Raw genomic sequence first — 23,670 nt, 5'->3', positions numbered from 1 at the left:
GATCATTGTCAAGGCTAGGTGCGAGGTCTGGAAGTCCTTCTTTTCGCTCGACAAGCGGACCTCTATGCTTGTCGGGCGAGGGAGTTTTCCGCCTCTGGTTCTGCTTCCTTTTTGCTGGCAACCCCAACTGCCTTTCTCGGAGGCTTCACCGGACACTCTCAGAGAAAATGGCCGGTTGACCCACAATATAAACACAGTTGATGCTGCCGTCTCCGATCTCTTTCAGCCTTGGATAGTGGCCCGCGTACCCCTCGAATCTGCATAGATTCGGCCAAGTCGGTAGTTCTAGATGCACTTTCCTTAAGGCGTACAAATACCCGAGTGTCCATCCTAGCTCGATCCGCCTTAAGGTTCTGTAGTCTATGATCAAGCTGAACCACCAGATCTATATATTAGGCACAGTCTCTAGCAGGATTAACCACTTGAGCTAAAACGTCTTTTAATTCTCCCCTTAATCCTCGATGAAATAATGTCGTTCTTTTGTCGTCTGGCCAGTCGGTTTCCACTACCAACCGATTGAAAGTGGCGATGTAAGTTAACAGATCTTGATTGCCTTGGCACAGAGACAAGAGTTTGTTATCCAAAGCCTGACCTTGGGAGTGGTGGGCAAAAAGCTTCTCCATGTTCACTTGGAACCTTTGAAAGTCCCGCAAAATAGGATCATCCTGATTCACCAGTGGCACTGACCAGTCCGCCGCACTGCCACTGAGATATGACAAAACAAAGGCCACTTTAGCTTGGTCGTTCGGGAAGGCTCCTGGCCTACAAAGAAAATGCAGTTGGCATTGATTGATAAAGACTGCATACCTTTTCGGGACTCCCGCAAAGCGTTCCGGCGGTGCCAAAGGTACGGCCCCTGGAAGGACCACTTGGACTGGATTACTTGGTGCTGTTGGAACCGTGGACCCCAATCCAGGTAATAGTGTTTACCCCGCCTGTGACTGAAGTTATTGGGCCTCATTACGACCCTGGCGGTAAGCGAAAAACGATGCCGGTAAATGATTACCGGCATCGTTTTCCGCTAGGTCTGATCATGACCCTTGACCGTTAACTACGATGCCATTAGCAGCATTGTAGTTAACACTCCCGCTAACTGCACCAAGGTCGCGCACACGCGACCTGCCACGCCGTAAATACCGGCATGGCGCAAAGCTAAGCGGATCACGACCCAAGTGGACATGCACCTAACGCCATCACAAAGCCCGTTAAGTACCTTACCGCCATGGTGCTAATTACGCCATCGCGAACCAACCGTAAATGGCCATGTAAAGTGAACCCAGCTGCCACAGGTGCACAGAATCAGCACAGGTGGAGGCAATACAGACTCAGGAAGTACACAAAGAGCACACCCCACCCCTTCCCACACCCAGTCACACTCCAAATGATACCAATAGGACTAGCAATGTTGGGGCTGGAGGACCTGATAGCAATGCAAGTGCTACAACAACAACAACAACAACAACAACATCAGACAGCACAGAGGAGACGCAGGAGGAGAAGGAGGGCAAGGCAGGGCCAGCAAGCCCCACCAGCACAGCCAGTGCCACCACGCAGGCAGCCCCCAATCCCACGCATTAGAACCAGTCCATTCAACCTCACTGCTGAGCAGATCCACACCCTGTACCGTTTGGACCGGGACACCATCACCGCCATCGTAGACATGACACACAACGACATCGTCAGCATGATAGAAACACCAACCGCCATCCCACCCCTACTGAAGGTAGTGTCTGTACTCCACTTCCTGGCCACAGGCACCTACCAGCACACAGTGGGGCACTTGCATGGCATTTCACAACCATTATTTTCACGTATACTGATCCAAGTGCTCGATGCCCTCCTCAAGCACACAGACGACCACATCTCATTACCACGGACTGCCCAGGAGATTGCAAACACCAAAGTGGGTTTCCATGCACTAGCCGGCATACCTGGTTGCATTGGTGCCATCGACTGCACCCATGTGGAATTGGTGGTTCCACATGCCATGGAGGTACCGTACCGCAACCGTAAACTATTTCACTCAATCAACGTGCAAATGGTCTGTGACTTCAACAGGATCAGCACACATTGTTGTGCCCGATTCCCCGGAGCAACCCATGATTCAATGGTCCTGAGGAACTCCACAATACCACGCTACATGGAGCGACATGCAGGCCCAAGATCATGGCTACTCGGTGAGTCTAATGTCATGACCATGGAAATGTGAAGTGGGTAGGTGAACGATGTACCAATGCATACTCCACCTGGCTGAAAGGCGGGGGGAATGATGCATACTCCACCTGGCTGAAAGGGGTGGGGGATGATGCATACTCCACCTGGCTGAAAGGGGGGGGGGAATGATGCATACTCCACCTGGCTGAAAGGGGGGTGGTGATGCATACTCCACCTGGCTGAAAGGGGGGGAATGATGCATACTCCACCTGGCTGAAAGGGGGGGGAATGATGCACACTCCACCTGGCTATGAGTAGCAGAGACAACGGAGCCAGATCATACCCTAAAGCAAAACAAACTTCACCCAACACCAGTAAACCCAATGCCTGATGTATGCAGCCCTACCATGTGAATGAGGTTGTGTCCCAACCATGACACAACCATCTGCAAGTGCATTGTACCAATTCAGACCACATTGACTACAACGAAATGCACCTACATGCACGTCACCAAACACCATCAACCGAAAGGCCTGTCCCCCATAACTGCGCACGAAGGAGGCACATGACGGACAGAAACATCAACACACCATCACACAGACAGCAGGGCTCCCAAAATGTCCCTATAAACATCAGTATTGCTCACTGGGGTCATGATGAGGCCGACAGCAATGTTGCAATGATGTGAGCATTGACATCACAGGACACGTGCCAGTCCACCAAAACAAACGGCATGAACGAACACAGTGGATGGGCACTCACAAGGCACTTGACCCCCCTGCATACATTGGTTGATGGCATGCAAAACAGGCCATGAGCATATACCGGTCGCATAGTGTGAATCAATTAGTGCATTTAGAAGTGGTCCAAAGTAACAGTTGGATGCAAGCCATGGTGGCACATCATGTTTCGAATTAGACGTCATGACTGACACATACATTCTCGCCCACATTAAGGTGATGCAGGCTATCCCCTGAAGAGGTGGCTATTGCAGATGGTGTTACGAAGGGGCTGCTCCCCTCCTGCTGATTTTCGACAGGGCATGGGGTGGATGGCCAGTCCTCATCTTCTGAATGCCCCTGTGTGGGATCCTCATGGAGGCTGCTCTGGGACAGACAGGGGGAATGATGGTGGTCAGTGGGGGGTCAGACATCGGGCTCCTCTGTGTCACTTTCAGAGCATGCTGCAATGGCAGCAGTTTCGCCTATGGTACTGCTTCCTGCAGAACCTGTGCCTTCTGTGGCGAACATTGTGGGGATGTGTGGTGCTGCTGCTGCTGTCATGCTGCCTGCTGGGGTGCCTGTCAGTGGCCCGTCCTGTGTACTGGCAACGGATTTCGGCTGCTGCTGTGTCTTGGTCACTACAGCTGAGGTGGAGGGTGTTGGCCCAGTGGTCTTGGCCCTCTTGGCTGGTGTTGTGGCAGGGGTGTCCTCATCCTCGGGGTTGGAATTTGAGCCTGTGGTGGAGCAAAGGAGGGAGAGTGTTATTGATGGGTCTGCGGACATTGGAATCGCGATGACTGACATCATTTTGGTTACTAGATGCAGCACATTTGAGGCAGGGGCATGCAGGTTGTCTCCTTTTTGTGTGGCTTTAGCATGGAGGTATGTGGGTGCCTGCAGTTAGGGTGTGCATACTACATGTGTACAGGGTGGAGGTTGGATGTGGCTGTGGGCAGTCATGTGTACAGGGTGGAGGTTGGATGTGGCTGTGGGCAGTCTCCTGCTGATGTGTTGCATTGACACTGTAGGGCAACATTGTGCTACACATGAATGGACTTCAGTGACTATTGCATGCTTGATTTGAGGCACCTACCTGCATCGCCTGATGTCGGTGCTCCTCTCTCCATCCCTCCTACCCCTTCTATGCTCTCCATGCCGATAGTGGAGGCACAGATTTCCTCCCATGGCTGGAGTTTAATTGGGGAATCCGATCCTTCCCCGGTTGCCAGGCCCAGGTTGCGGTTTGCGGAGAGGATGCTCCTGAGGCGGAGCCTCAGGTCGTCCGACCGCTTTTGACACTGCTGTGCGTTGCGGGGTACGGTACCCACCGCACTGACCCTCTGTGCCACCAGGGCCCATATGGCCTTCTTCTTGGCAATTGCCGGCCTGGTCATTTGTGTGGAGAAGACCACCGCTGCATTCTCCTGGAGGGTCTCAGCCAGCATAGTGAGTTCCTCCCGAGTGAAGCGGTGCTGCCGCTGCCGATCGCAGGCTTTTTTGACAACTTTTGCCATTTTGTAGTGGGAAAATGGGTGGGTAATGGGTTTTGACAGGTCTCAGGGTTGGATGTAGACTGGTTGGGGAGGATGGCAATGGATTGTGTTTTTAAAGATGGCCGCCGTGCTCTTTCCCGTTCCTGTGCGATGACGCTACTTCCGGTTCCGCTTATTTACGGTGACCGCTAATTATGGTGACTGCTAATTACGGTCGCCGCTGTGATGGATGGCGGTAGTGCACCTGGCGCGGCGTACGATGCCGGTAGGGGCCGTTTGGGGGTCTTTTACGGCATGGCGTAGTTTACATTACCGGCATGGCATAATGCTCGTGCGCAATGGGTCGGAATGTGCCAGACTTTAAGCCATCGGACCAGGGCGTAAACGTTATTTACGCCATGCCGGTAATGTTGAATACTTACCGCCTGGGTCGTAATGAGGGCCATTGTCTAGCAAGGTCATCAGTACGATCCTTAGCCACAATCAGTTCTCTTCTTAAGGCATTGGTTTCTTGCCGAGCTGAATGTACCTCAGCCCTGAGTTCCCCCAAAAGTTGAGCTAATTGATCTGTTTCAGAGGTTTCCATTACGCCCAGGTAGAGGTTTCTGTATAAGGCTTCACGTTCTGTCACGCTCACCTGATCTCCACGGAGGTGTAGCACGTGGCTGCATGAATGATGTCTGCGCTGGTGTGGTAATGCGTGATTGGTGATGTTGCTGCGGCTTTTCCCTGGTTACCACCCTCCCGAGGCGTTGTCTTGTAGTTTAGTAAGGCAGGCCCTCCGTCCTGCAATCTGGCAGGGGCGCGAAACTGTCTTTCAGGATCGAGTTACTTCACTGATCCGAAGAGCAAATGCTGAGTCGCAGAGAGCTTGGACGAACAGATAAGTCTCTATGCCAATGACTGCTTGGTATCAAGTCTTTGAGTCTTTATTTGCCCCAAGTCCGTTAATCAGTGTCTTTCTCTCTTTTCAAGCGCGGCTTTGAATGGATTATGCATGGGGAGTCAGATGCACTTGGCAAGCCGAGCAGATGTATTACAGGTAAGTGGTAGCGCAAGAATGAAGCTCTGTTATCTGAAGTGTAGTCTTTTGCCTTCCGTGCGCGACTAACCTGTCACTATTCTTTTGCAGAGGCGGTGCGGCGCTGGAATGAAGAATAGAGAAACACTCTGAAGATGCTCCGGAAGGATACTGAGCCCGAGAGGGCTCTTCAACCAGAACAAATTGAGTACGCTGCTGCGAGGGCCCGGGAGCGGCCGAAGAAGCTGAAGATGCTGCCGGTTGAAGGATGCTGCAGGTAAGGTTTCGCCGCTGCGCTGACTTGTATTTTCTCTGTCTTTTTCCCTTCCAGATGCCGATGGTTGGAGTGCAGGACGGGTGTCACTGTAGAAGTTCAGGAACAGACATGGTGAGTGTTACACTGCAGGAGTGCAGAATAACGCGAAGCGTGTTCTGTATGCAGGGCGTGGCTTAAATAGCCTCGCAAGTAGTCCCAGGTAGAGTAGTCCCTCTTCCACTCCCTGTCCTTGAACAAAATAGTCCCTCAGCCACACCCTGAGGAAACAGAAAGGTCCAGTCCTGCCTAGACTGGGCAAGTAGTTCTACATGAATCATCCCATATCATGAGCGGCGCCAGGACTGAGTCCAAGAGGCTCTGGGGGCTTGAAAGGCCCTCATGGGAGTCGATGACTGGGGGGGGGCACCAGATCCAAGGGGCTTTCAGTGTGAACCATGACAGAGGGAGCGCTTTAATCAGGTAATTCTTGTCCATCTGAGCCCAGGGTACATACTGTACCCTCCCAGGTCCTTTGTGCAGATTCCACAAACATTCTACCCTAGGGGTAATTTTGGGTGCCTCCTGTGCCGCCTCCTCATCCTCCAATTCATCCACGGTGTTCCACTCTCCTTCCTGCAAGTCTCTGTCTGTCCCTCCGCCCAATCTTACTGTCCCATAACCTACACTTTCCGCCCCACGGTCAGCACTCTTCCCCTTCTCAATATGCACATCCTTTATTGCAGTGCTATCCAATTTGACCAAAATATCTCAGGCAATCCACTCGTCCAGGCCACACCCCAGTTTACTTTCCCCTTCCCAGAGGGCCCTCAACTGTGCCCATTATGCTTGAGCTGCTTCTAACGTCTCATCCAACTTTCTTTGCAGCTTGCCATCTTGCGGTGTAGTGGTTTTAGGGGTGGTGCAATATGGGGGTGGGGCTGTGGTTGATGCTACATACATTGGATTGCTTTATCCGGTGGCGGGCAGGGCGGTGAGCAGGCACAACCCTCCTTGGGGCAGGAGTGACTGTGCTTCTTCTGGGGCAGTCAGCTTCAATATTCCTGGGGCCGGTCTGTGGTACCCCTGATCCTTGCCCTCATCCTTATCCTCAATGTCCTCTACCATTTTCCACCGTTCTAAAATCTCCTTCCTCTTTTGAAGCTTTTTACCTTTGTATTTAGCCGTTAGAAATATGTTCATGTGTTCTAATGCCCCTCTGTTATTAGCGCCCTCCTCTGGCCATTGGCGGGACATCCCCCCCTTGTGTCTCTGCCACCCTCTGTGATAGTTTTCTATTTTATCCTTGTACAACGGTAACGCACCACACATATACTACAACAGAGTTATTACCCCCATGTTGACAATCGTTATCTCCAGAAAATGTTAAATCAGATACCAAATATAGTTTGTCGTCAACGGTCCTACCAGCCCATCGGTCTCGCTCACCCATCGCCCCCTACTCACACCCCTGCCGCACGCACAGCTTCTCGCTCTAAGCACTCCATACGCATGCTACTTCTTCCACAGGCCCTCCATTGGCCACCTCTTTTTACGCAATAAAATATAAAACACTAAAACAACAAGCTAAAACAATTAACTAAAATAAATTAGAAGTTACTCACCGTAATGACTAACATACTCCTAGTCCATAGTCCCCTTTGCTCCATACTGTATGGACATCCCTTGCTCGGGACAGAACAGAACCTTTTTTACCAGAAAAAAAGTCTTTCCCCTTTAAATTTAGTTGCGGACGGGGCCTCGGCCCCGATAGCATGCGCTCCCTGACCTCGCCCACCGGTGCCACACCTCAGTCCCCAACAACGTTGCCTATTAAGGGGGGAGGATGGTGGGACGTATGGAGGAAAGGGGACTATGGACTAGGAGCATGTTAGTCACTACGGTGAGTAACATGTAATTACTCCTATGTCCCGTCCCCTTTCCTCCATGCTCTATGGGCGATTACCACTGATTGACGCCCTTGGGAGGAGAGGCATTGCAACTCCTAAGAAAACAAGTTCTTTAGGACCGCTTGCCCACTCGCTGCGTCTGATCGAGCATTGGCGTCTAAGCAATAATTCTTGCAGAAAGCTGAAGGGGTAACCCAAGTGGCTGCCCTGCTGATTGTTTGCCATGGCAAGTGCCTTTGGAAGGCTACCGCTGTTGCCTTGGCTCTGACCGCATGACCGTGCATGTTCACTGGCATCTTCATGTGCTGTCCCTTGTAGGCTTCTTGGATGGTTCTTACCATCAACCTATCTATTTAGGACTTAGAAGCCCTTTGTCCTGTCCATGTTGAATTTCAGAGCTCTACTGATGTCGAGATAGTGTAACACCTTTTCTGCCTCTTCTTTCGGATTCAGAAAGAAAGTTGGAGGGACTATTTCTTCGTTGAGGTGAAACGAAAGCCACCACCTTTCGGAGAAATGAAGGGTGTGTCCAGAGCACCACCTTGTCCCAATGGAAAGTAGTATATGTTTCTGATGCCAAAAGGGTCTGAATTTCGCTGATCCTGCGTGCCGAGGTAAGGCCCACCAGGAGCGCTGTCTTGATTGTGACCAGTCTGATGTCTATCAATGCCATAGGCTTGAATGGTTTATGAACCAGGGCATCCAGAACCAGCTTGAGGTCCCAGACCTGGTGAGGACGTCCGACAGGTGGGTGTAACCTGGTAAAACCTGTCAGCTGCCTTTTTGACCACAGGGTTGGAAGTGGAGAAAACAGTATCGGCAGAATTTTTGTATGCATCTATGGCCATCAGGTAGGTCCGGCATGTATCAACCAGACACCCCGACTGTGCCAGCTGTGCTGAGAAGGACAACACCTGATCGAGGGTGCACAGCAACGCATCTACATCAATTTCTTTGGCCCAAAGGCCGACTCTGGTCCATTTGCTCCTGTATTGGTTCCTAGTGGAAGTGCATTTTGCCTTCTGGATGATCTCCAGGTTGTTCTGCAACAAGTGGAGGTGCTGCAATATTATGTGCTCAGGAACCAGGCGGCTAGGGCCAATTTCTCCCCAGAGGGGTGCACTACCACTCCCCCCTGATGAGGTACGAGTGGATCCGCCCCCATTGTGAGGGGAACCGGTGGTTGATTCGACAGTCTGAGAACCATGGTTTGGCAGGCCAATGTGGCGCTATTAAAATGAGGCTTAGTTGATGGGCCTCTGTGACCTTGCAGTTGACCTTGTGGATCAGCAGAGTTGACAGCAATGCATAAGCCTGCATACTGTCTCATTGGAGCTGCAGGGCATCCCCCAGTGAGCCCTTGCCCTGTCCCATCGAGGACACAAACTGTTGACACCTGCTGTGCTTGGTGGCAAATAGATATATGTGGGGTTGCCCCCACCTGCTGATGATCTCCCTCAGGACCCCCTTGTTCAGCTGCCACTCATAGTTGTCGACCCCCAGTTTGCTGAATCTGTCCACCTCTAGGTTGGATTCCCCCAGAAGGAGGGCTGCAGTGAGCCATATGCTGTTGGCTATGGCCCATTCCCATATTTCGATGGTGAGCCTGCACCGGGGCAGTGACATGGTGCCCCTGTTTGTTGAGGTAGTACATGCAGGTAGAGCTGTCCGTATGAATGCAGACTGGTCTGTAGTTGATAACTAAAAGGAAAGCTTTTAGAGCCAGCCATATGGCCATCATTACGAGCCAATTGATGCGACTGCCCTTGTCCTCTCTTGACTATAGACCATGCACACTGTGGTTGCCTAGAGTGGCTACCCACCCCTCGAGGGAGGAGTCCATCGTAATGGTGTGGGCCCTCTGGGGCTGTCTGAATGGTTTCCCAGCCATAATATTGGTATCCATCCTCCACCATAGCAGGTCCTGGTGTAGATGCGTTGGGATGGTGATTAATGCTGAATGAGAACCAGTTTCCTGGCTCCATGAGGCTGAAAAGTGCAACTTCAACCTCCTCATTTTGAATCTGGTGTGAGGTACTGCCAGGAGGCATGCTGCCATAATCCTCAGCAGGTGCTAGTACCACCACTCGGAGGTTACTGACCTGCTGAGGAAATGCCCTGTCGCTGCTTTGATCGCTGCAGCCTTCTCCACGATGGGGAATATCATCTGTGCTTTCATATCCCACTTGGGACAAAAGAAGGTCAAGCACTGTGTAGGCTGGAGCTGCGACTTCTTGATGTTGAAGGAGAACCCCAGTTCATAAAGAGTATTCATCAGCCTGGATGCTGTATTCCCAACCTCCATTGGTGACTCTGCACAAACTGGGTACACATGGTGGCCCTCTGACTTGAGTAGCGCCTCCACCAAATTCATGAGTCTTGCAAGCACTCTCTGGGCTCAATTGAGCCCAAACTGGAGGACCTTGTATTGGAAGTGGCAGCCCGTGACACGACACCATAGGAAGGAGCTGTGGGGCTGCCATATTAGGGCGTGTAGGTATGCATCCTTCAGATCCAGGGAGCATGTCCAGTCTTCCCCACACAGAGACTCCGCTATCAGAGCTGGTACAAACATCCTGAACTTATGGAGGGGTAAGTAGAGGTTTAGGAGGACAGATATAAGACCATTCACAGGCCTGCCTGGTTTTTCTTCTGTAGTTTGAAGATACAAGAGTAACCCCCGAGCCTCTCTGAGAGGGAGGGACTTCCTCTACTGCCTCGCTCGCTACCAGAGAGCGGATCTCCACAAGGAGAGATGGCATCCCGATCTGTGGGAGGGGAAGGGAGAAAGGGACGACTTGTGGTATGGAAGGTGGAAGCCCTGAGATACCACTGAGAGTATCCAAGGATCTGTGAACCATGTCTGTCAGGACAGAACATGGAGAGCAAGCCTGCCCCCACTGGAGAACTGTGGATCTCGATGACCTTGTCATTGATTCCTTCCCTCTGAGGATGGTGCCTTACTGGAAGAAACCCTTGTGTGATGTTTTCTGCTGTTTGCGCCAATGTTAGCTTGGGGACCTGTCGGACTGTCTAGTACAGCGGTGTTGGAAACCTCTAAAACCCCCCAAAGGTATGACCCCGGTCAGCGAGCGATTGTTCCTGTCCGAAGCTCTTAGATACCGGCTTTGCAAGTAAAGCCAGTGATTTGCCTGTCTGCGTGCTGCTATTTCTCTTGTCCAACTCATCATCAGTGGAAGAGTGGTACAAGTCCCCTCCTTCAAATGGGAGGTTGAGCATGTGGTCTTGCACATTTGGATTGAACCTGGTGGCCTTAAGCCATGCCGTCCGGCTGATATCAGTAACCACACAGATGGCACTACCGGCCTTGAAACTAGTCTGCCTGTGAGGCAGCAAGTTCTGTAGGAATTCAACAATCTCCCTCCATAGTCTCTGATTTGCAGCAGCTAGCATGGCATCTGTATTGGCTTGCCGTAGGTGGAGAGTGGCATTGGAGTACACCTTTTTCCTGTAGGCCTCCAGGACGTTTTCCACCTTGCCTAAGAGGGCCGAAGTGCATGCAGATATGGTGAATGTCTGAGGTTTTGCATTGACTCCGCCGCAATGACTGACTAAACCAGCGGCGGTTGCACGGACAGGAGGAGACATCGCCCTCTGCCTGCCTATATTTTGCAACCAGCCGCTTGTTCATTGGTTGCGTGGAATGGGGTTTTGTCCAGCCCTTCTTTGCCAGGGTCTCCAAATTCTTTTGGAGTGGGATACCTGATCTGGTGGATGAGCAGATGGTCAATACTTCCGCTAGGACACCCGATTCTGACTGCTCCTCCTTGGCTGAGGAATGCCCAGGTATTCGGCCAGACTGGCCAGTCTGTCATGGAAGGAAGAAGTGTCCTGTTCCTCATCCTCATCCGTGTCTGCCTGGTCCGCTGTGTCCTGTGGGTCTGTAGCATCTGCAGGCACCATATTTAGGGGAGCCGCCGCCTGGGGGACTGCAGGAGGCAGGGCTGTGCTGCTAGGCTGAGCCTGGGCCGGGGCATCTGTAGGCTGTGGCATGGTCAAAATGTTTGCTTGGAGTTTGAGACTGTACTGGAGCCGGTGGCTGCACTGGAGCTGGTGGCTGTGGGAGCATTGGCGGGATCATGTTTTTAAATGATTCCTAGAGGATGTTCCCCATATGTGGCGATTTCATGAGTGTGAGGAATTTACCAAAGTGTTCTTCACATGCTGGCGAGGCACGCTCCTGTACCGGTATGACCGAAGGGACCGGCGTGTACAGCTGAGATCTCCCTGCGCTATGCCTGCTTCAGTGTAGCGCATCTGATCCGATGATGTTGGGTAGGAGGTGTACCATACCATGTGACCTGGTACATGGTCATGGGAGACCATTCCACTCGCGGATTGAAATTCGGTCTCTGAGGCTTGCTGGAATGGTGCGCTTCTGAACGTGCCACCATTTTGTCGAGTACTGCTCCACGTGCAGCTTGCGAGTCTGTGGAGTTACTGGCTTGGGAATCTGCCTGTTTGCCTGAATGCATAGGCTTGGGCATGCCCTGCACCTCAGGTGTCGACCTGGTAGGCTGAACGCCCTCTGACATAGTGCCGGTAGTGCCTTTATCACTGCGTTTAGGCGCCCCCTCAGGCCGAGGCCCGGTACTACAGCAAAGCCCTTCTTGAACTGGCATGGTATCAGAGCCATGTGGCCCCTCAGCTGTGGGACTGGCGGATCCGTGGACCCCTTGGCCGCGGGGCCGGCAACTATCTTAGCCTCGGTACCCTTGATGGTAACAGAGCCTATTTGGCCTATCCCGCTAGGTCGCTTCCCACGGAATAAGTCACCGTTGCGGAGTGCTTTTGAGAACAAGATACTCACCTTTTTGTCTTTCTACTTACACACTCCTTTATGTGGTCCGGCAGAGATCTGGCAAACAGTTCTCTCCACTTCGGCAGCCAGGTCTTCAGAGACCGGGGTGTAAGGGCGTTGCACGCTAAACAACCTTCCCAGCCGTGGTCTTCGACCTAGGCACTGGAGGCAGAGTGCGTGCAGATCGGACGTAGGAAAAGATCCGTCGCAGGCCGGGCACCTACTAAAACCTGCCGCGGCCGACATGCGCCGGGAGGGGCGATGCACCGGTAGACGGTGTAAAAAACAATCTTAGAGAAGATTTGTATGGGAAAAATGAAAAAGATTAAAATTGTGGGGACAAATATCCCTGGGGAAGGATTTGCACGTGTGGAATTACGAGCAACCCACAGGCCTCAACCAGTCGTTGGTTAGGTAGGTCTGCTCCGGTCTATGCGCAAAAAAGAAAAGAGGTGTGGCACTGGTGGGCAGAGTCAATGGAGCGCACACCTCCTGGACCATGTCGCTGCACGCAACAAAATGTAAAGGGGAAAGACGTTTTTTCTAGTGAAAAGGGTTCAGTTTCCATCCCTAGCTAGGGATGCCCAAACAGTATCTAGGAAAGGGGACAGGACATAGGAGTACAAACACTACTTCACCTTATTCCACCACCCAGGATATATTGGGCACAGTAATCCAGGCTCTTTAATTATACAAAGCCCCTACTTTTTTATCATCCGTTCACAATTCAACAAATGGCACCATCATCCCCCCTAGATCGGAAAGGATCCAACACTTTACCGTGTCTCTTCTCATATCCTTATACCAATAATAATATAAAAACTGCCACGTGTTCTTTACACACTTTCCCACCAAAACATGCCCCACTCTACCACACACTCTCCCTCCCCCTTTACCACACGCACAAACCCGCATACCAATACCTGGTTCTTGCACTCCACACTCAGTGTCAGCCCTAGTTGTTGTCGCAGCAAGAGGTGTACTTACATCTGCGTGTTCGTTCACCCGAGCTCCTCCGTCACGGGGTCCCAATAATGGCCTGCACCTTCCTAGGAGCCGCTCACCGACCCCAAAGAGCAGGCAGGAGTTCTGTGAAAAAGGCTCTTGTGCACCACTGCGGGTTGCACGCTTGGGACTTGTCACTGCAGGTGGGCATGGCCCCTCCAGACGTGCGGCCTGGAAGCCTCTGTATTCGCAGGGGTCACTGGGATCACGTCAGGGTCACCCAAAATGTAGAGCAGACCCTCAAAGCGCATACCAGAAAAAATGCAACCCACTAGAGAAAAAGGCCCAGCCCACCTCTTGCAAGGAGAACAAGTTTTAGTATTACAAAATGTAAAAACGTGTCAGCAAAGAACTGTGCTGCCACAGAGCGCTGTGACGAAAACAGCATAAGCAACAGGTTATAAGGACACACTCCCCATCAGTGATGTAATTTACAGGGGTTTCAAATCCAAGTAGCTGGTTGGTGAGACCCTGCACATATACAAACTGCTCCATAAGGGATACCAGGCCATTGGTCTCAGCTTCTTCCACGTGGGCTTCTTCTTTGCACGTCACTGGGCGCCAATCAATGCTTATGGCCAATTATGGATACAAAAACATTGCATTCTCTATCGTAATCTAATGTGCACCTAGTACTGCAGACATGGGCGTGAAGGATGCTCTCAAGGTGGCTATATCTTGCAACCCCCAAGTCGATCCCAGACGCGCCAGCGCCTTTCTAAGTCTTCCCACCCTCGTTTTTAGGTTTGTTGCTTTTCCCTCCCGTCACCTCGCTGCACAAATCGAAAGACTCGATGGTGGGAGCAGCCTTCCCCGGATCTCTGATCTTTTCTGATCGAATTGGTGATCTAAAAACTTTATGGTCGGTGGTCTGGGGCAGGCTGGTACCTTGGAATGCTGGGGTCTTGGGACAAAGGCATCTGGGCACTATAACTTAGAATTAGGACTGGGCCAGGTCGGAGGCTTGTGCCCTCCTTCTCATGGGATAACTCCTTGCAGGGAGCTCTCAGCCCCCACATGATCTTGCAGGGTGTATTCTTTCTGGGATACGAATGCTGGCAATGTAAGACAATGGGCCTCATTCCGAGTTGGGCGCAAAGGGATTACCGGCACCGGTAAGGACACCGGTGCGATAAACCCTTTGCGCCCTATTCCGAGGTCCCTTAGCGGGTCCCTACTTTTATGCCTGGTCTGACCAGGCGTTATGGACGGGACCCGTTAAGAGACTTCAGACCTAATAACGGTTATTAGGTTCTTCCCCATTCCCATTGAGGCCTATGGGGGCTCCCATTGAGCCCTATGGGGGCCCTATGGGGGCTCAAATGGGAATGGGGAATGGATTTTTCAATGGGGACTTACCGGTCCCGCAAAGGTCGGACTACACCAGTAAGTCCCCATTGAACCAAGTCGGAGTTGGTACCGGTATGGGAGGTAGTCATGGCGCAAATAGCGCCATGACTACCTCCATACTCAGAATGAGGGTCAATGATAGGTTTATGAATCTCTGTGGCTCTGGTCGTTCTCATTGCTATCCATGTTGTAACTCACTCCCGCATACACACGCTTATTCGCACGTTCATGGCTCGGGCCTACTGCCCTGGCTGCAGCGCAGCGTTAGGCTTCAATTTCAATATGGTTGCTATTTTCTAAAATGGCATTCTATTACTAATACAATCTTCACCCAGTTACATAATAATCTTCACATAATGCAACTTCTGTTGACACCCCCGTTCTCCCCTATAACCTCCCCAAGCATCTACAACACACTGTTAGGCCTCTGCCTCACCCTGAACCTCTTGGGAGCCTGGGATGATCACTTTGGGGGTCATTACGAGGTAGGAGGTAACCATGTCGCTATTAGCGGCATAGCTACCCCCATACTGGGTACCGAGTCCGGGTTCCTTGAATGAGGAATTACCGGACCATTCCGACCTTGGAGGGCCCGGTAATTCCTCATTCAAGGAACCCATCCCCATTCCCATTTAAGCCCCCATAGGGCTCAATAGGAATGTGGAGGGTGCTAACAAGGGGCCTGTTAATAACTGACCCCTTGTTAGCACCCTGGTCTGCGCACAGGACCCACTAAGGACGCCTGGTTCTAGCAGGCGTCCTTAGCGGGTTCCGCGAGCAGAACTCGTAATCAGTCGGTAAGGGGTTGACGGCTCCGGCGCCGTTAATCCCTTACCGCCTACCTCGTAATGACCCCCTTTGCCTTTAAAGTATCAGTGCCACACAGAGCTATAACTAGTTTTGGAAAAATATGTCATTTTAGATTGTGACAGTTGTTGGATGTGCTAGTCAGTTTTCTACAGTTTAGTTTTTGATGTAGCCTTTACAGATAAAATGTAGTGTAGCATGGTCCAGAGACGGGTCAGGACTTCCAGGTGGAGCACGGGATAGCGAACCTCAAGACGCGAGAGAACGCCAGCAACAACCCACAGGAAGAAGACAGCACTTCCAGGAGGAGCGTGAGATAGCAAACGCCCTCGGAGCGCTCCCAGAGGCGAGAGAATGCCGGCAAGACGCCACGAGACGAAACGGCCCGGACTGACGGTGATACGAGGTGGGTGGCAGCTTGAACCCAGAAACTGTTAAAAGGCAACTAGGAATGTGGGGAAGATCGAGAATTGGATCAATGTAGCACCTTACCTGGAAAATAGAAAAAAAATCACTTGAGATAAGGAGGCCACGGGAACCCAAGGAAAGTAGAGTGTTTTGCCAAGTAGAAGCCCCATGGTAATCAGAAACCCGGAGGAGAAACTAACTCGGTGGGATCTGTGATAAGAACTAAACGGAAAGGCAGAATAGTAAGAGCATAAATGCGCCATGGTGGAATAGGCGACAACAGAGACAAACATTTGAGATTTTGTGTATAGACGACAAATAAACTCACAGAAGACATTCAGGAGATATCCCCTTGGATTTCTGGCCAAAACACAAGATGGATGGGAGTAGAACATAGGACTTTCTCATCGAGGAGTCAAAACGTGCAAGAAGACCAAAATGGCTGATGCATAAACCAATTGTTATAGTACTAAAACCCCTGAAGAATTTCCTATAATTGTGATAATCAACTAAAGGAAAGAAACATGTTGGGTAGTGTTGTTGGTTGAATGAATGTGCGTATGAGTGACAGAGGTACGAATGTACGGCGAACAGAAAATGTTGGGATTATTTGATTCCCCTGTTAGAATAGACAATTGTTTACAATAGATTTTTTTTATAAAAAACTTGTCTTAGTGAAGAATTAATTAACAGAGAATCAATGTACTAGGTAACAGATGGTGGAGTATGCATGTCTTGGCTTAAGTGTCCAGATTTGATTAATAACAAATGGCTTGTGAATTGGTCTTAGAAAATATGCTGAATGTATTTTATTGAAATGGTTTTTAAAAAAATTATAATAAATTGTTATGTTTGATACGAAATTTGACAGAGTATGTTGAAATTTAATGAAGTAAACAACATTGATGATTGAGCCAGGGGATCAGGGTACTGTAGAAGCAAGGGACCCTTTAAACAATATTGTTGCAGTTTTAGTCTTTTGACTTAAAGAGGGCTGTTTTGAAGTGGTCCAGTTAAATATCCCCTCTAGTCTCCCTAAGGTTTGTGAGTGTAGCATGAACAACATAGCTTGTGGAGTCTGGATAGGACTGATTACAGAAAACATGATTTGAGGAATTCAAGGCTATTGATACGTAACTTGGACAATTCTAAAAGTCATGCTATACAATTGTTTTTCACATATTTACACCTTGCTCATATTTACAATTTGAGGCATAGAGATGTTGACCTCATTACGAGTTTGGTGGTATCTAGCACCGAGATACCACCAAACTGTATTGCGGCTCAAACCACTTGGTCAGGTGGTATTACCACCGGTGTTAATACCGCCAGATTACAAGTGGCGGTTTGGTGGTTTTAGTCCCCATTGTATGGTGTCCATAAGACTCCATTTGGGATTGTTGGCGGTATTATCACCAGCGCAATTACTGGGTGCTAATACCACCGATTTTTGGAGGTAAAGTGGAGGAGGTACTACCAATAGTTTGGCAGTGCAGGAAAAATTGCGCTAATGGAATTACACCCACTTTTTTCCTGCATCACCAACTTCCTATCGAGGTCCAATATTGTGTTTTTCCCTGAATTAATATTATTTAGTCCAATGCCCTAGCAACGATTGGACTGGAGGTCCACAATAAGCAATTTAGCCATTACACTACATCTCTTCTGAGTATGGGATGGAGGCTTGTGAAACATGGGATGAGACCTTGAACAGTATGAGCAGGGATCGCTTATTGATACCTCTCAACCCATCCACCAGGTTTGACTTTCTGGACACGAGCTCTCAATCCCCAGCTTGTCTATTTTTGGCAGAGTTACGGGAAGAGGAGTACATTGGCCTATGTTTGCTTTTGAAAATCAACAGCAATAAGTGTTTATTGGAGACTGCAAGTCGTACCCCTAGATACTGGTTTGAGCGCTTCCACAGGGCTTCGTGGCGAAATTCTGAAAATGGTCTTTAGTTTCAGTGCAGCAAAGTTAACATAAGATTCCCTGGTTACATGTTGATAGTGTTTGGAAAATGTTGTGCAGGAGGTCAAGAAGACATCAGGCACTCTATCTCAGACACAACTATTTAGAAAACAATCTGGTGATCATGACTATATTTTCTCCATTCATTCAGGATTGCATCTAAGAATGACAAGGTGGTCTCCAATGTTGAGGAACCAGAAAGGGATGAAGATAGGGTCCAAGATGAAAGGATCCGTGTTATGGAGCTGGTTGTCGGCCAAAGAACTGAGGAGGTAACTACCAACCAGAACACCACTTTCTCTACAGAGACTATTTTCTGCCTCAGTCCTCCCCTGCTCCAATGTTTTCTTTCCTAAAAGAAACTGCTGCGCTTTTGTTTATTTTTCACCACATATTTTAATATTTTTGCCTTATATATATAGCAGCAGAATAGACAATGTGCAGCGAAAAATAAAAAACACATAAAACATACAAATACAATCCCTCTTTCTCTTTATCACTCCTCCATGTTCTCTCTATGATCAGCCTGTCACCCACCTCATGAGTACACATGTATACACAAATATATTGATGTGGTAGGATGACCCACAAGCACATTGATCAGAACAGTATCTTTTCAAGCTGAATCGTAATGCTTTTCTGCTACTTAGTTTGGCCTTCCACTGAGTGCTGAGTAATTCACATTTTGCAGAAACGTGCATGCGGTGTAATGTTCGTTTGGCAAACTTCCCTACAGTTATGTTATTTGGTTTAACTTACGTGCTGCTCTCCCTCCTTCCCAAGGGGTTGTAATAGCCTGAAACTTCCGTTTGGTCAGGAAATAAGCTGACTCCAACAGAAGCTATCACAAAGGAACCTGCTGTGTGTGCCTCCATTCACTCAACAGCCCTTCACTCCACCCTTGGATTACCAATCACCACAACCAGTGCCTTTCTTTGCATGCATGAGCAGTTGGTGTTTAGCTACAGCACCAAAATGTTTCTATTTTTGGACGTTACTTCAAATTATCACTCCTTCGAATTTCACACTTTGTTCCTTTCTACTAGTATTAGCATCCCTGTGCCACATGCTCCATGAAACTGGCTTTAAACTGCAAATTCCATGCAAGAAACAATCATTGCCAGCTAGACGAACATCGCCATGCGTGTGTTAAGCACCATGGAACCTTGGAATTGACCATTCGCTGAGTTCTTGTGCTTTGTTAAAGGGCATTCTTCAGAGGTCTCTGCATTCTTGCCTTCTTACCATGCTATAGTTGGGTCTGGTACTGAAAGTGACAGAGAACTTCAGGAAAAGTTGCAAGTTACTGAACGAAATCACACAGGACTTCATGAAGACTTGTAAGGCCACTGATGTAGGTAAGAGCGAAGCCGGGTCCAAATGTGAGATATGACCTTTGAAGTGGGAAAGCTGTTGGTCACTAGGCACACACCTGGATAATGGATGGCCTGTTGGCTCCAGACAAGGTCTATACAGTGACATGAAAATCTGTTAAAAGGCCCACAAAGCTTTTGGGTCGTTAATTTCACCCCCTCCCCCCCAATCCTTCTGGAGTGTGAGGACCCCATACGCTATTCTAGGTCGAGCCCCGTACCATAATAATTTCTGTAGTCTACTTTTAACCGACTCTAGGAAGAAGGGCAGCCAGGTTATGGGGATCATGAGGGCAGCCAGGTTATGGGGATCATTTGGAATAATAAAAGAAATAAGAAATTAGGGGAGGATCACCATCTTAATACAATTCAGCCGCTACATTCAGGACCGCCTAGCCCAGTGATTTAGATCCGCCTGCACCTTACCGTACAAGGGAGCAAAGTTTTCCATAAACAGGTTACCAAGAATCCTCTGTATCTCCATCCCAAAGTACCTAAACTCCTCCACTTGGACGCGAAAGCCAAGTCTGCTCATGTATTTCCCAGGCAACTGCCCTCATTACGACCCTGGCGGTGGACCATGGTGCTAATAGCACCATGGAGCTTGATGGGGACTCCCTGGGAAAGAAACGGAAACGCCTGGGAACCTAGAGCGGACATTGGCACAGTTAATACACAAGCTACTTGTATCCACGTCTGAGAGGGAAATCAGATTTCATAGGGCCCATTGAGGCGCAGGGTCTGGCGAAGGTCCTCGCTCAGTAGTGGCAAAGTGCAAGAGTATAGAAACAAAGAAGAAATTCATCAAAGGGCCCAAAAATTTGGTACTATAGACTGGAGGTACCGCAAGTAAACATTTTCCAGGACCTCTACTCGTACACCCTTGACCAATGGCACAAGTGCAGACCATTGACGAGATGGCTTCAAGAAAAGGGGGTGCGCTATCACTGGAGATTCCCCTTTTCTCTGGTGTTGGAGTATAAGGGAGTGAGGTACGTTTTGCACCAGGGTGATGAGGCCGATACGTTCCTTCAAGAGCTACAGAAAGAGGACACTCACCCTGACCGGGAAAGCCAGCGGCAGTTGAGAGAACGTTTCAAAAGTGCATTTTCCCAGGCGAAGGGATGCAGAAGAGAAGGGAGCTCCAGATAATCTAGAAAGTCGCAGTTCCTGCAGCCATCGTGTTCGGAAGGGCCTGGTGTAGTTCCTAGACTGTACATTTGGTTCAGTTGTTGATGTTTCCCTGCTTATCCGGAAACGACAGTCACGGCTTGCCAATGGACTCCACATTACATGGTGACCTAGAGATATCCAGGTGTCTCAATCTAGTGGGGTTTGATGAACTGACTATTCACAGTTAGTTATATGTTTTATGTTTGATTGTTACATGGGCTGAAAATGTATGGGGAAAGGGTATAGGGGAGGGGGACTCCAGCATACACATTAATGTAGTAGATCAGATTCCGTACTGGTTGAGGGTTTGAAAGATGGTTCTCTTTGCAAGATAGGGATATGGCTGAGTTAGAGGTCACTGACATATAATATGTTTCATGCAGACTGAACTTGACTGTATTGTTTTTACAAAAAACGTACTTTAAACAGGGGAAAGAGTTCCTGCTGGGAAAGGGGGTGGTGGGTCAAACCTTCTGGGCTTTGCATAAAGACCATAAAAAGGAAGGGGTGGGAATCGTTTTGGCAAGGACCTTCCGAATAAAGGCACTGCAGGTGCGGGGAGGCTTTGGTGGGCTAGTCCTTGCAATTAAGCGCTAGCAATTACACTGGCTATGGTATACGCCCGAATGTGGGCCAACCACTGTTTTTGAAGAAAGTATTTGTGGTACTCAAGGAGAGGTAGGAAGGATATATGCTAGTGGGGGTGATTTTATCATTATTGCTGACCGAAAGGTGGACTGATGGTCGGCGAAAGGGGGTGGGGAGAATAAGCCGATGGAGAAGGAGATTAGATATTTCGCACACCTTTTGGAAGACCACTATTGGGTAGATGTTTGGAGATCCCATTTTTACCATGCAGCAGGGTACACCTTTTTCTCTCCCCGACACTCCACGTATACCAGAATAGATTTATTATTGGTCCCTCGGGAACAGGAGAGCGACATCTCATCTCCTAAAGTGTAAATGGTCACATGGCCTGAACATGACTTCGTCATGGCTACGTGGTTGATTGACAACAGAAGACTCAGGCTGCAATGATGCCCTGCTAAGAGATTCTGTTTTTAAGGAGTTTCTAGGGCAGGAGATACGTATGTTCTTTGAAGCCAAAGAGACAGTGAGGTTCACCAGCACATGGTTTGGGACGCGGCCAAAGCTGCGATAAGCAAACTCCTTATATCGGAGGGGGCGCGGAGGAAAGGTGACAGGGGATTAATTGAGAGTAGATTACAGGCAGAAATAAAGGGGCTTAGATCACAGCTGAATGGGAGGAACCAGGATAGGGAGGACAAACTAAATGACATGCAGGATCGGCGACAGGCATGGCACTCCATGTCGATAGGCGAGGTGGTTAAGAAAATGCGATATACTAAGAAACAGTGCTATGAGAGGGGCGACTGTGTGTGGACATTGCGGGCCAATAGGCTCAGGGACGTCATTTGGGGGTCGCCAGGGGTCGCAACTGCGACCTCTGTGGTGTCCCTTGCGACCTCTACTAAAAAAAAAAAATACATTTTTTTTATTTTTTTTTTTATTAAAGTTATGCAAGCTCCTGGGCTGTGGCTCTATACTTCTGGGGTGGCTGGCTTTCTTGTTCAGACCCCTTAAAAAAAAGACTTGAGGCACTCCTGTTCTTATTTTTCTTCTAACACTTTCAGCACTGACCCTAAATAAGAAAGAATAGGAATACCAAATAATGTGTCTTTCTGGAATTCTATACAGTAATTGCTGGCCTCATTAAATGTTTATTTCAGGCACACTTCAGGGCGTGAGTCACTGATTTAGTCTGTTCTTAAACGCCTCACTAAGCCTAAGCCGTTCATCCTTCTGAGGTCGATAAATGAGTACCAACACAGGTTGGGTGATAGTGGGTTTATATTTTTTCTATATAAAGCGCTTAATGATGTGTTATTATATAGCACTTACGCTTATCATTTGGTCATGGACGTCTGCTTGCATACACAGTCATTTGGTAATACGGGCCAATAAACACTGAACTTAATGATACATATGGCGATCCATTCTTGTATGAATGTACATCATATAGTGATATCATAACTATATTTTTCGTAGTGTACAATGCTATGTGATGCCACTTACTGTTTTGTCAACGGGTGAAATGTCGTGTTCCATCGCTACCCGCTATATCACTTTGGGGCGGGGTCTAATGACATCACTTCCTGTGATGTCATCAGGGGGTCAAGTGTCGGGTGATGTCACTTCCGCTACCCCTGGCATTTTGGTGAAATGACGTCCCTGAATAGGCTACAAGGTAGTAGAGGGAATAGGAGAGTGGGTAAGATCAGGAGCGCTGTTGGGACGTTGGTGGACCCGGGAGAAGGGATCCCGGGGTGTTTCACAGAGTGTTATGAGGCACTGTGCATGCAGGCCCCTGAATTAGGGGACCAGGCCATCGCTTTGCACTTAGAGGGCCTAGCAATGCCTAAGCTGTCGATGGAGGAGATGACTTCCTCCTGGAGGCTGACATCACAGCGGATGAAGTGTTATTGGCTATAGGGAAATTATAAACTGGGAAGGCCCCCAGTAAGGATGGCTGTCCCACCTATATTTCTCAAAGCGCAAATAGTGTTAATTCCAAAACCAGGGAAGGACCCTACACAGTGCCAGGCTTATAGGCCTATTTTGGTGTTGAACGTTGCTGCCAAATTATTTGAAAGAGTATTGGATTCTAGGCTGGAGAACCACCTCTCGAGACTGATCCACCCTGATCAGACAGGTTTTTATAATGAACAGACAAGGAGCAGACAATCTTTGCAAGACCCTGCATGTGTTACATTCTCCTACAGTCAAAGAGAAGGGGGCTCCGATATTGTCCCTCGACACCGGAAAGGCCTTTGACCGTGTTAGTTGGGAGTTTCTTGAAGGGGGTCATGTCTTCAGTGTGAATGGGTACGAAGTGGAAACGTTGGCTCTCAGCCCTTTATTCCAGGCCTAGGGCAAAAGTAGTGGTAAACAGGGAGGAATCTAGGGCATTCTCACTTGGAAAGGGAACCCGACAGGGTTGTCCCTTGTCGCCCCCTCCTTTATGCTCTTATTATGGAGCCATGAAGGATTGATATTAGAGCAAATAGCTTGATTCGTGGGGGTAAAAATGGGAAGGTGAATATAAAATGTTTATTTGCTGATGATGCGCTCTATACTTAAATGCAGCCTCAGACTTCCCTCCTGAACCTACTGCAGGTTTTGACCA

General features: G+C 49.2%; 1 protein-coding gene across 1 annotated transcript in view; it reads left to right on the top strand.

Annotated features, from left to right (window-relative positions):
• The window catches only part of LOC138583117 (ATP-binding cassette sub-family A member 9-like), a 2,332,105-nt gene that overhangs the window by 1,710,310 nt on the left and 598,125 nt on the right, over nucleotides 1-23,670 (top strand). The window contains exon 29 of the mRNA XM_069655077.1: nucleotides 18,068-18,188. Coding sequence (XP_069511178.1) covers nucleotides 18,068-18,188 — 121 coding nt within the window. The remainder of the gene's footprint in view (nucleotides 1-18,067; nucleotides 18,189-23,670) is intronic.

The sequence above is a fragment of the Ambystoma mexicanum genome, chromosome 3q, assembly GCF_040938575.1.
Source record: "Ambystoma mexicanum isolate Mex_15411 chromosome 3q, UKY_AmexF1_1, whole genome shotgun sequence".
NCBI lineage: Eukaryota > Metazoa > Chordata > Amphibia > Caudata > Ambystomatidae > Ambystoma > Ambystoma mexicanum.
Note: the sequence above shows the minus strand (reverse complement) of the source record. Positions and strands in the feature narration are given on the sequence as shown.